Here is a 13692-nt window from a genome sequence, read left to right on the forward strand (position 1 = left end):
ATTTTAATAATATTATTACCCCACTTCAAATTTTAGTTTATAATTTAATTTTAAGACGTTAATAGTGTTATTTATATTAGATTTTCCGTAATTTTTACTTTAGTGAGTAAATACTTAAAATGTTTGAGATAACTTTATTACGATACTAACAACAACAAAAAAATCTTTTCTTTTTGTTCTTAAGATTTCCTACGTATTCTTAATAGTCACCCAAGCTGTTTTAACTTTTTTTTTTTTTTACTACAGAGAATTATATAGATGAATTGAACCATTTCCTTTCATGCTCCTGTGCAGTAAATACTGGGCTAACCTCTTTAACAATGGAAACCTCAACTTTCCTCAATTTAAGTTGCATACAGATTTAAATATATAACTATAACTATAAATGTTTATTATTTTACGTTATGTGAATATTTAATTGAAAAGGTCATGTTTTTGTAGTCCTACCCCACTACCCAAAAAAAATTGGCTTGTTTGTCAAACATTGTGTGCAAATAGAGTTCTTTTCAAACTATTTTTATGACTTTAAAGTTATTTACAACAATGTCTTAAGTTATGACCCACAGTAATCTAAGTGACACATGACAATTTTTTTCTAACAAGTCATAAAGAAAAAGTCACTATAGTCGGTAATAATTCAATTTTAATAATTAAACTGATAAATATTATTTTTTAAAAATAAATAATAAGAATTTTTCTTGTAAATTTTTTTGTAATAGTATCAATAAATTATTATCAGAAACAAATAATTTAAAACAAGTTATAGATATTTTCTAAAAAAATTGTTACCAGGATTTATTTTTTAAAAAATTATATAATATAAATAAATAACTAAATAACAATTATAATAATTAATCTGATAAATATAATTTTTTTAAAAATAATAAAAAATTTAGGGTTTTTCTTGAAAGTAGAGCTATGGCCTATAGAAATAACGCCACACATTGTGGCCACATGTAACTCTTCTGGAACGAATCACGTGTTAAAAAAAAAAAGTCCAGCTTTGACACATAACTTCAAATCTCTATGGGCCGTAGCACCACATATATGCCTTAACTGGAATACGTGTTAATTTTTTTTTATAAAAAAAGTGTTACTATAAATCATAGTAACACAGAATAAATATTAAAAAAATTATTTTATCAACGCATGACACCGTTTAACAATTCATTATAGTCAATAATAATACTAGTGAAGTCAATACCAACTATAACAATTCAAGACGACGAAAACAGCTCCACCAATTAAAATAAAATTGATTAAAACAATAATTATCCTATGTCACTTGAATCGATATGGCCAATAACAATATTATAACAAGCAGTCCGAAAGCTATAAATAATTTCAAACCAGTCACATTTAAGTAATTAGTTCGAGAAAACACCCCACAATGATCAAAAAGCCAAAAAAAATGTAGCTACCTCTCCCACTGGTGATATCCAAACGCAGCGTAAAGAAAATACAAACAGGACGATAATTTAAGCGATCAGAAAGGTGCATCATCAATAACAATTTTACAAGCGCGCGAATAACTAGGTTTGAAGGTCGGTTGCCAATAAACATGTAAAGCTTACTCACTAACAATACATCCTAATATATGGAAAAGGAAAAAGAAAAAAAGAAAGCCACCTTCTTCTGCCTGCAAATGCAAGAAAAGGCTTCCCCTACACGATTGGTTGCTTGGAAGTTGAATCCCAAACAAAACCTGAAAGATCCGTTAAAACATCCTCCAAGAGCGTACCATGAACCTGTACACAAATTCCACGGTAAACTGCAATTAACTAAAGGGCTCGTTTCTTAGAAGCAGGGAAACCTGAACCTGCAAAACTCATTACAACGTAAGATTATGCTATTTCAAATTCCAAAAGGGATTATAGAACAGAGCTCATTGAAAACAAAAACCCCTATAAAAAGTGTTGCAACTTGTCGTTCATTAGTCTTCGTGTATGACGGTGATCAGTGTACCTGACTGTAAAATAATGCATACATTCACCAACTGCAAATCAAGCACAGCAACAAGCATGCAAGACCCATTGAATGTTAATAATTAGCCAATTGTGAAAAGGGACACCCCTGTTAAGGTCATGGAAAAAAATTTACGAGCCTCTAATCATCAGAGAGGAGGCTATTTTTCTAAGGACTACACAGCAAGGATGTCGTAAGGCTATTTGGCAATCTGACAACGACAGGGAAGTGCAAAATACTGACACCACCTTTGAAGTAATCAACAGAAAATGACAACAAAAAAGAAATATTTTGAAAGATAGAACCTACAAGAATTCTTGGCTAGAGGATTATTAGAAACATATAGGAACAGCACAGAGCAGGAAAAAAAAACATCTTTACACATTTTAAGCTGAACTTCATACACAGTAGAAAACAAAAAAGGGTCAGCTGCTCAGCATTTTTAATACATTCTATCACACTAGAGAGTGTATACACAACAAAACTAGCATCGAAGAGTGTCAAAAACTGGTTCAAAGCAGTGAAATAATTCGGCATAATTAGCACAAGCATCCGCACACAAACAACCAAACATCATTGATAAAAATAAATAGAAAAATCCCAAATGATAAGGGGGGGAGGGAGAAAGAAGGAAACACATTCCATATCTTAGAGCAGTGCACCTGCACCACCTGCACAGTGGAAAATGGGTGGTGAGCTGTATTTATGCTGTGGGTGGTCTATGCTAGAATAAAATATCTTGCCGAGGTCTAAATGAATAGGCAAACAAAAGGGAGAGAACACAAACCATAACAAATAAACAGATCAATATTCCTCATGAGAAGGCTGCTGTTCCTGTGCTTGCTGCTGATGCCCATGAAATTTGCTAGCTTTTTGTGTGTTACCGCTGTCACCATTGTTGATTTCCTCAGCATTAGACTTATTTCCAGGTTCTTGCTCTTCCCTCTCCCTATTCCACTGCTCAATTCTAGCACGCCTCTCCTCACTGCCATCTCTGACCGGACTATGGTTCCTCCTTCCTCCAGGACTTCGTCCTCTCCTACGTCCAGGACTTGAGCTCCTGCGTCTCTTACTTCGACTCTCATGATGATGGTCCCTGTCATCATACTTTCTGCTATGACTGCGGTGAGACCGATCCTCATGGCTCCGATGCCTGTAAGGACTCCTGCTCCTGCTTCTGCTGCGCCTTCCATGATACTTCCCAAACAACTGACGCCTCAATTCCCTGCACATTACATTGATTACACAAATTTATGCTTTAAGTTTTATAGTGTACTTCACATGTTTAGTTCAACCTTGTGGAATTAATCAAGTCCAAAACTGAATGAGTTGAATAAACCACCACCTTACCTGCTAATTCTTTTCAAATGCATGAAGTTGCAATAACCACCGCGGTTGCAAGTATTCTCCTCGTACTGCCTGCATGTAGCTTCTCGAAAATCTGTGACGGGTGAGAAATCCACAATAATTGGCCGACCTGAAAGCATACAAACCAACATTCAGTGTTCAATCTTCAAAATGATTCAACATCACAGCTCAGCAGATAATACAAGCACAGAATTTTGCCATTCATCAACCTCCTACCCATCTCTCTGGATGAACCCAAGAATATCCCAGCCAGAAGCCAAGGACCAATCTTTTGAAATACTGAGATTCATCAAAGGCTCTGAGTTCTCCTAACAGATACCATTCCTTGCACACCAAGATTCGTCTAAGGAACTGACTTCTCCTAACGAATACTCTTTCATACACACAGCCAAAGAGCTTAAGGGACATGGCTGCCATCTCTACTTGTCGACTTTCTCTTGTCATCGATTATGAAACAATTAAATTCGCATAAGAAACAAGCAAAGAAGACAACTAACCGGCATAAAACCTCCCAGTGAGGTTCCTAACAGCATTAGCGGCATGCTCCTCCTCTCTGAACTGAACGTAGACATTCCCAACCTGCAAAACGACGGCGTTTAAAAGGAGGCAAAAACGAATTGAAAAAAGAGGTTAGGGTTAGGGAAAAGGACCATGTGGTCGGCGAGGTTATCGCAGACGTTGAGGCTTTCGATTTCGCCGTACTTGGAGAGCTCGTCGAAGAGGTCTTCGTAGAACTCCTCGAAGTGGTCCTGGATCTTGCGGGGGTCGATGGGGAGGCCGTGGGCGTCGACGCCGGGGGTTATCATGTCGGGGCGCTGGTACATGTTGGACAGAAGAATCGTTGGGCTTATGCTGGGCTTCGTGTGCAGACGCGAGCACCGATCGCCGTGCCTGCAGGCGCCGATCTTGAAGTAGAACGGGCAATTCACACGGTCCTTCTCTGTCCCGAATATCGATGCCAAGTGCTCCGCCATTGATGTGATCTCACTTCTCTTCTTCCACCTCTCCTTAGGGTTTCCCAAATTCCGGATTTCTACGCTCAGCCTCAGGCTCAGGGTTATGCTCTTTCTGATTTCTAGAGACTTCTGATGTTGCTAGTACTATTGGGGACCTATATTTATAGTAATACCTTTCAAAATGACAACAGTTAGCTGGTTTGCCCGAGAGGTTAAGGGGGAAGACTTAAGATCTTCTGCACATAAGTGCGCGTGGGTTCGAACCCCACAGCCAGCACTTTTGTCCTTAATAAGCCTGAAAATATATGCTATTATTTTTATTTAAATGTTTATTTCTAATGCAGTGTTTTGAGGTTTTTTTATTTTTTTTTATTTTTATGAAGATGAAAATTTTATACTATTGATTACTTAAAATAATTAAAAAATTCTATTTAACTTTTTTGAAATATATTTAAATGATACAAATCTTTTATTTTATTTTTAAAAATCCTTCATCTTCCTTAAAATAAGTTCATTAATTAAAGTCAGAGAAATAAAAATAAATAAAAAATTCAATTTTACAATCATATACACAGTCTATTATTCATTTATGAATCACTTACAATTTTATGTTTTTTTAATGAAAATTTTCATTATTCTTTAATTTAACAAAAAAAAGATTTATTAGCTCATTTTTTAAAATTATTCCTTAAAGTTGTATATTTTTTAAACCATAGTAATCATTATAATTAAGATATAATTTATAAGTTAAAATTAATTAAGATATCAAGTCTCATTAAATTATTGACACTTACATTAATATGTTATCTTTTAATAATATATATATGATGTTATTTTATATAAGAGTGTCACTTAAATAATAAACAAAAGATGTTAGTACTTACTTGAAAAACTAAAAATATAATTTAAAAAGATTAGGTCATTGCAAATTTTTCTAAAATAATTGTTGTTGGAAAAATTATGTAAAATTATTCATATGCATTTTCATTCTAGGTTTAATACATTATTTGGTCTCAAAACTTTTCAAGATTTTTTAAATTAGGTTTTAAATTAAAATAATTCGTAAATAGTTCCATCATTTTTCTTTTTTAATTTAGTGTCATTATTCACATTTATAAAAATACTTTACAAAAATAACTCTAAAAACCAAATTGCAAAAATTAAAAAATGAAGGATCTAATTGTAAATTTTTAGTTTGGAGACCTAGCTAAAAATTTCTAAAAGAAAGCGAGACAACAAATATTGAATTAAACTTTAATTTGCTTCAAGTGTTTTTTACTAGTCATTTGAAAAATGTGTGACAAGTATATGAATGTCTAGGCTTAAAGAAATTAAATTTTAAAATAGGTTGATTTGCGTTGGATTATAATTACAAAAGTTGATTTGTTTGATTTTTTTATTTTCAAAATGTTCACTTAAATATTTGAGAAGAATCGACGACATTCACTCTAATATTCTCTTCTTAATACTTTTTTTTTATTATTAATTAAAAATTACAAATTTTGATGAACCGAATCATAAAATTAGAAAAGACTTGATAAATAAAATGCGACTCACAAAATTTACAATTTTAAATAAAATTTGATTAATAATAAAGAAAGTATTAATAAATTAGTGTTGATTAATAATAAAGAAAGGCATTTGAAGGAGGAATGATTATTTTTGTTTGAGTTAGTTGTTGTAAAGTAGGGTTGGAAAGGAAATCCCTCGGAATGCCAAGTATCGACTAGGGAGTAGGCATGGCATGAAAATGAAAGGAGTTTCTCAACCTTTGTAGCAACAAGGGAGTCCCACTCTTGATTTTCAACGCCACGCCCCCTTCAGATTACTAAAATTTTCGTCATTGGGATGATTCATCTATCTATGAGCAATTGAGAGTGCAAGAGAAGAGAGAGAGAGAGAGAGACTTACGATTACGAATTACAAGTTACAGTGAGAGACGACGCCGCAACTCCATTTCATTTCTCTTCCTTGCCTAGGGTTTCAGGAATTGGGAATTTATAGACTTATAGTGCAGGGACGGGTACGGTCTTTCTATTATGTAAATTAATTCCATATGGATAATTGGTTGATTTGCCCAAAAGGTTAAGTTCTTCTGCACGTGACTTTCAGTGGCTTCCAAACTCCCAGGTTCTACCAGTTTAGTTAACTAGTTGCATCATCTGTGTCTCGTAATTTTATTATTATTTTTTTGTGTGTTGATAATAAATTTATTATTTTTTAAAATTTTAAAAGATGATATAATTATCTATTATATTTATATCAAAATATATTCATATAAATGTCCACAAATATTTTTATTTTAAAACTATAATAATTTAAAATTAATGCAATTGATATTTTATGATGTTGTTATATTTTCTTATATTAATGATTTATTATATTATATAATTAATAGAATTTTAATTTTAATTTATAAAATTTACATATAAAAATTTATTGAAGAAAATTATCGGAACAAAAAAGGTACAGTAGAAATTGTTCCTTTATATATATATATATATATTATAAATAGATAGGATGAAAATATGTGATTTTTTATTCTCTATTAATTCATTTCTGAATTAAAATGTTTTGACTCTATTCTTCACTTAAATTATTTTAATTGTTTGATGTTAAAAGTTTTTTGTACAGTATTCATCAACATAATTAATATCTTATATTTCATAAAATCTATTTTGAAATTTTTAATATTTTTTATTTTTCATTTTAATTAGATTTTTTTTTTATCTTTTATCTTTTTATATTTTTTAACTCCATAATAAATAGTTAAAATTATTATAGAAAAAATTATATTTAATGTTTGATTAATATTGAAAAATAAATATTAAAATAAAATAACACTTTTTTTTTACTAAAACATGAAATGAAATAGAATAGAGAGATATTTTTTTATTCATATATTGTATAGAGCTTTTTATATCGAGTGTAAATTATAATGATTAATTAAATTAGAAACTATATGTAATTTGATTAAAATCAAAAGGTATAAATATTTTTTTTTTTGAGAATGATGTATAGTAAATAAATGAATTGTAACATTCTTTTTACGTAACTACGACATTAGTACAGAAATTTTATTATCAAAAACAGTGACTTAAACCAAAATTTGAATTTTAAATAATTTGATTAAGGGATAAATCACTAATGAATTGTAATATAAAAATGTTTAATAAAACTTAACAAAAGATATGTGTTCAATAATTAATTGTAAAATAATGTTGAATAAAGTCTAATGAAAGATATATGTGTTTGATATAAAGTATATAACATTGCGCTTAAAAATATGTAGACAGTAAAAAATAAATTACAAAATATATTTTTTAAAGTTTATGCGAGAAAAGAGAATAGAAATAGAGACAATGAAAATAAGATATATGTAAAAATTGTAAATATGTATTGGACATTAAGCTATAGAAAGAAAAAAAAAACGTGATTAAAAACGTCACTACTTCCATTTATTTTTGTTTGTCTTTGAAGATTTATGCGCAGAAATCAAGAAAATAATATTTTTTTATCTTAATAAAATAGTTATCAAATTTTCAATTTGATCCTTTATATTTCAACTCTATAATAAACTTATATTAATTTTTATATTTTAACTTTCTTAATAAATATGAGAAGGGTATAATTGGTAAGAGAGTAATTAAGGTTATGGTGAAATTTAAAAATGACATCTAAATAGGAAAAAAATGTTCCGAAATTATGACAAGTAAAAAGGAGTGTAGCGGGTATAAAAAAAACATAAAATGTTCTCATAAAACGTTATAACAACTAATGGTACTTTGCCACCAAAGAATATCAGCATACTTAAAGTTGTAAAGGTTGTGATTGGGTTATGATTAAAGGAGAACAATGCAAATTACATATCATACATTTATCCTCAACATGAAAATAATCTGCTCTAAGTTGTTCTAGATTTGGAACAACACTATATTGCTTGAAGAAATCTTAATAAATTTTATTGAGAAGAGAAACTAGTTATGTACTCAACAGTCTGAAACTTAAATCGCTGAAGATTTTGTCACAACAAGTACTAGACAATGGTGCCAATATAGCCAAATCCTACGACTAAGAAGGTTATGGTCTGAAGGAAGAGGTACACAAAGTAGTTGTTCTTGCCGTACATGAAGTCATAGCATCCACAGAGGAAGAGGAAGGCAGCAAATCCAAGCTCCAATAGATTAAGTCTGTTCATGTTCAACAACAAGTAACAGAAAACTTACACATCAGCCAAACAAAACCAGATAAAGGATTTTTTTTTCTTTATCAATTGCATCTGAATATATTGGGAGTATTAAATACAGAAAACAGTGGTTATGTTCGTCAGAACTTAGAATCCTAATACAATAAACTTTATCCTGGCATTTCCTCATTTCTAACTTTCTGCCATAAAATTTGGTCTTCGCTATTAATAACTTAATCACATGATCTTCTAAAATATTATGTGATGTGCAAGTGACAGAAACATAAATCAATAATTAACCTACTCAAAGAATCTTGAAATCTTGATCACTACGATAAAGCTAAAAAGAAATTAGTCATACTATAAGTGGAAAGAATGACATATTTCGTATTCAATAACTTATTTGAGTGGCCATCTAGAACCTGTCCCCTTCATAGTGCCAGAGAGTAAATCCGAACTTCCAAACAAGAGACAAAAGTGGGAGACAGATACACTAAGCAAAGTGATTGAGAAGTTGAAATTATAACGCCAATTAAAGATAGAATTATGAATTATCATGTTTGAAAAGAAAAATGACCTTTCACCAAATTTGGATCGAGTTTTTCTGATTGCTTTGATGAAATTGGTCTTGTTCTTGGTCTTACTATTATTGACAGAGTCGCCAAGTTTTTCAGTAACGATCCACTCATTGGCGCTCCCGGCTTCTAGCAGACCGATCAAGGTTGCCTTTGTACGGTGCAATGACATCACATTCTCAAAGAGGATCCAGTAGAACAACAGGTGAATGGACCTGTCAAAGTTTCAAATCAAGTAGCATTTAGAACAAATGAAGGGGTACAACCAAGATGTATAATATGGCAAATACAGAAAGATCAAATCACACCTTGGAGTTCCAACTGAATTGAGGGTGGTGATGATGGAAGGAATATAAACAGCAGCCCATATTGGAACATGCACCTCAGGGACCAAAATTGTTAAGGGAAGAACGACACAGTAGAAGATGAAGGTGACCATGTGGGCTACGATTTTTCGAACTAAGAAGAAGCTGTATATAACATAAACTTTCTTCCAAAAGTTTACGTTCTGCAAAAATTAAACATGAAAAGTCAGGAAATTCCTTTCTTTTAGTTTTTCACACTCCTTTTCCCTTTCAATTTGAAGTAGTATATCATGCATTATAAAAGCTAACCTTGTTCCTTGCTATCTCCATCACCATTTTGCGGAATAGATTAGCAGGACCACAAGACCATCGATGCTGCTGGAAGCGGAAGGCTCTAAGAGTACTGGGAAGCTCACTTTTTGCCTATACATCGGTTTTTGTAAATGACTAATGAGAAACACACACCATTACTAAAACAAATTGTAAACATGAATACGAGGGGATTAAATATAGGAGAGAAGTACTTCATCAATGACTTATATGCAAACCTCGTAATGGGGACTCAACGCCATATCTTAATCCAAACAATCTTAAGACATGATGTTTGTAACTTCTTATCACTTTTATGTTACTCAACACATTTATCCGGATCTAATGTGAGATCCTCATTTGAGGCACACTTGCACATCAAGGACAACCATGTATCATATATATATATATGTATATGTGTGTATATAAAATTGATTGGAATTAATTAATAAGGGTGCTTGGGTATAAAAGAATGTATACCTGGAGGTCTCCAAGGTAAACAAATTTCCAGCCCCTAAGACTGGCACGAACAGCGAGATCCATGTCCTCCACCGTTGTTCTATCTTTCCACCCACCAGCTTCGTCAATAGCAGCAATTCTCCATATACCCGCTGTCCCTGAATTAAGGTTATGCATGGAACAGCAATGGTGTTAATGATCAGTGAGTACGATATGCATGCTGCATTATCTTGTTATCTCATGGGTGCTACAGGTCAACATGTTTGGAAGGTTGTGCGAAAAGAATTACCATTGAAACCAAAGAAAGCATGAGTGGCTGACCCAACTTCTTGCTCTACTGTGAAATGATAATCCAGTGACATCTCTTGCATTCTTGTCAACAAGCACTCATCTGCATTAACTGTCACAAATCAACCACACCATGATCAAATTTTAATAGTTTTTATAATGCTCAAAGGGTTAAGAAAAAAATGATGTAGAATTTTAAGTGCTTAATTTAAAGTCTCCAAATGTATAGTCTAACCAAAGCATGTGAAACATTTTTTAAACCCTCAAACAATACAAACCCTCATTTGATACCGATATTACATTTTTTAAACATCATATTTCTCTTCTTTCTTTTTGTTTATAGCATGGATTCTTCAAGCATCATTTTCCAATTATTAAATAAGTATAAAATGGTCACAATTAAAAATATATATATGTGAGGAAAACACAATCCTTCCTAAAAGTATATTAAAAACACATTAGTTATGTTGTCCTCACGTGACTCAATCAGAAATATGTCACGTAGTGGATGCAAAGAACTGAAAGAAGGATGACAGGTTAAGTGTCGAGAACCATAGCCACATGGTACGACCTACGATTAGTACTTCTTCCTTGTCAATATACAAAAAGACTAGTACAAAAAATGACGTAATCAACGAATTCACGTGTAATTGAAAATGAGTTTTTATTTTTTATTTTTTTTTTTTAACGATAACTCTATATTGTAGCCGTATACATTGTGATTGGTCAAACAAGTTATTTGACTTTTTTTTACCAATCCTTTCATACAAAATAGCAGTAGCTATTATGTACTTATGTCAAATATTTAATATCTTCCGTTCAAGAAAAAATTCATTGATTCATCCTACAAGGCTACAAATCTTCCAAATAAAGCAAATTGGCAATGTTGCAAACCTTCCACTCAAAATGACAAAACTAGCCCTTTTGAAAATAAAAACTATTTTGTTTTCTTATTAATTAATATATCTTAATGATATCAAATTTATTTGAAGTCCAAACATTAAGTGTGTCTTTATTTTATTGGTAGCACATTCCTAGCTAACTAAATGGAGAAATACGTGGGAGGAAAGTTTCCAAATGTTGGGAAGTTTGCCTTGTTTGAGCTGAAACCAAACGTAGTCTTACGATATATAGAAATTAAAGAGTAGTAATGGAGTGACTGACCAAATCTCCAACGACCTTGAACGAGAGCAATCTGAGGGTTACCCTCCAAGAAGGGAATGCCTCGCCTGAGGAAGTTTGGGTCGGGCCTGAAATCGGCATCGAAAATGGCCACGTACTCGCATTGCTTCACATAGCTTCGTTTCAATCCTTCTTTCAACGCACCCGCTTTGTACCCCGTTCTGTTCTCCCTTACCTGGTACGTTATGTTTATGCCTTTACTCGCCCATCTCTCACACTCTCGCTCCACCATTTCCTGCAATCAAATCCCATTCACTAATTATTATTACTTATTACTACTACTTAATTAACACTAAACCGAAAGTAAATAAAACCATTTCATTTACCTTAACGACAGGATCAGTAGAATCGTCGAGGACTTGGATAACGAGACGGTCAGTGGGCCACGAAAGCCCACAAGCTGCTCCAATGGACACCTTGTAAACCTGGCCCACAAACAATGATTAGCCCAGAAGCGAAGCAACAAAGAGAAACACAGAATTATTATTATTGTTATATGTAGGTGTGAGTGTGACCTCTTTTTCGTTGAACATTGGGATTTGGATGAGAACGATGGGGTAATTGGAGGAGCCCGATTCGACGTCGTCTTGGAGGGGGTTGTAGTTGTAACGGTGTTCGGGTTTCTTCCAGAAGAGTTTGACGAGCACGATTACGACGCCCATGTACACCCTCTCCACGAAGAGCATGATGGCCATTCCCATGCACACGTACACCCAAAGCTTCAACAGAGGCACCACCAACGGCACCTTCACCATTTCCCATACCACCTGCACGTGACCGCTCACTTCCTCGCTCAACTTCGAAATCAACAAGTTCGGATTCGCTTCCTCCATTTCTCTTTAACTACTACTACTACTACAACCCAAAGGAATTTAAATAATTAAATAAATTACTGCTTCGTGTTAGTGGACTCTATCTAACTCAACCGAGTCAGGGTTTGGATTCTCTTATTTACGCTCAAATCTCCGCGTTTAATTAACCATAAGAGAATAATTAAATAATGGAAAAAAGTTAATAATATCAAGTTTTCGTGCTGCAGATTTTGGGAGAATAAAATCTAAGTGAAAATCCAAGGGAAAAGATCCACTCCCGTTATTTTTTTTTTTCTTTTCAGAGAATATTTATTTTTGTCGTTCCAAAAATTGAATTTAATCCTTAGTTAAATTAACGTCAAATTAATTATGTATTATGCAGAAAAGCTGTTCGCCTACTCAAACTCTAAGATCAGTCCTTATATTTTACAAGGGAATATACTCTTTAATAATGAGAAGAAGAAAAAATCAATGTATCTTCTTATTTTGGTTCTATAATCTTTTTACTATATATGTCTCTAACAGATCTAAAATTCTTTTCCGAAAATAAAAATAAATAATCATGATTTAAAACTTCTGCTCTTTTATATTACAAAAAATATTTACGTGATTTCATCTGGTATGGTATGGCCCCATAATTTTTCTTTAAGTGTGACACTCCAAAATCATAAAGTAAGAATTTTTGGTTATGCCTTATTTTTGGGTCAAAGAAATTAATCTATGAAAAAAATAAAAAATAAAACATACAAGATCAAAATATTAAAAAAATAATAAAAGAGTGTATTATGATACATATTTTTTTTTAGAAATGAAAGGTTAGTTCAACATATATAGCTATTTATATAATATCTGTCATATATGTTAAGAGAATATTACAATAATTTTTCTCTATATATGAGGAAGATTGTTGAGAATAAGTTGATAATAACTTCGATTTTTGAATTTAACATTTTTAAAGTGAGAAAATTGCCCTTTAAAAAATAAAGTATAATAAGAATTCATTGATATATTATATTTAATTTTATATTTTATTTTATCACAAATTTTAATTATAATATTATAATCAACAATTATAAGTGTATTTTATTTTTTAAAATACATTTTCTCACTTTAGAAGAGTTAAATTTTTAGTTTTTATATCTCTTTAAAAAATAATCTCAATCAAATTCAAATTCTTTCCACACTGGTTTTTATTAATGTGTTTCTATTATCAAATTCAAAAGCTTGGTCTATACAACATAACTAAAAAATAAGGAAGATTTTCTCATCTTAATTAACAAAAAGATA

General features: G+C 31.9%; 2 protein-coding genes and 1 non-coding gene across 6 annotated transcripts; 1 reads left to right on the plus strand and 2 right to left on the minus strand.

Moving 5' to 3' along the window:
- Nucleotides 1-1588: 1588 nt before the first annotated feature.
- Nucleotides 1589-4428, minus strand: LOC109811600 (splicing factor U2af small subunit B). Of its 4 annotated transcripts, none has more exons than XM_020375385.3 (5): nt 3984-4428; nt 3831-3912; nt 3316-3442; nt 2753-3190; nt 1589-2636 (listed from the first exon to the last, which is right to left on the minus strand). In XM_020375385.3, exons 1-4 carry the CDS (start codon nt 4305-4307, stop codon nt 2770-2772), a joined length of 954 nt encoding a protein of 317 aa, XP_020230974.1. In that variant the 5' UTR covers nt 4308-4428; the 3' UTR covers nt 1589-2636; nt 2753-2769. The 4 variants fall into 4 exon arrangements, with proteins under 4 accessions (XP_020230974.1, XP_020230973.1, XP_082921120.1 ...); XM_020375384.3 differs by having other exon boundaries at nt 1589-1748; nt 3984-4426; XM_083064994.1 differs by having other exon boundaries at nt 1589-3190; nt 3984-4421.
- Nucleotides 4429-4483: 55 nt separating this feature from the next.
- On the plus strand, nt 4484-4566 carry TRNAL-UAA (transfer RNA leucine (anticodon UAA)). Its single transcript has one exon. It is a non-coding gene; the product is annotated as a tRNA-Leu (tRNA).
- A 1843-nt stretch (nt 4567-6409) lies between these two features.
- LOC109811622 (glucomannan 4-beta-mannosyltransferase 2) lies at nt 6410-12415 on the minus strand. The gene is made up of 9 exons (XM_029274040.2): nt 12109-12415; nt 11920-12018; nt 11576-11828; nt 10413-10523; nt 10145-10281; nt 9665-9778; nt 9359-9558; nt 9053-9265; nt 6410-8479 (listed from the first exon to the last, which is right to left on the minus strand). The coding sequence occupies exons 1-9, from the start codon at nt 12346-12348 to the stop codon at nt 8326-8328; spliced, it is 1521 nt and encodes a 506-aa protein (XP_029129873.2). The 5' UTR covers nt 12349-12415; the 3' UTR covers nt 6410-8325.
- Nucleotides 12416-13692: the final 1277 nt, after the last annotated feature.

The sequence above is a fragment of the Cajanus cajan genome, chromosome 10 (genome assembly GCF_000230855.2).
Source record: "Cajanus cajan strain Asha chromosome 10, NIPB_CcT2T_4, whole genome shotgun sequence".
NCBI classification, from domain to species: domain Eukaryota; kingdom Viridiplantae; phylum Streptophyta; class Magnoliopsida; order Fabales; family Fabaceae; genus Cajanus; species Cajanus cajan.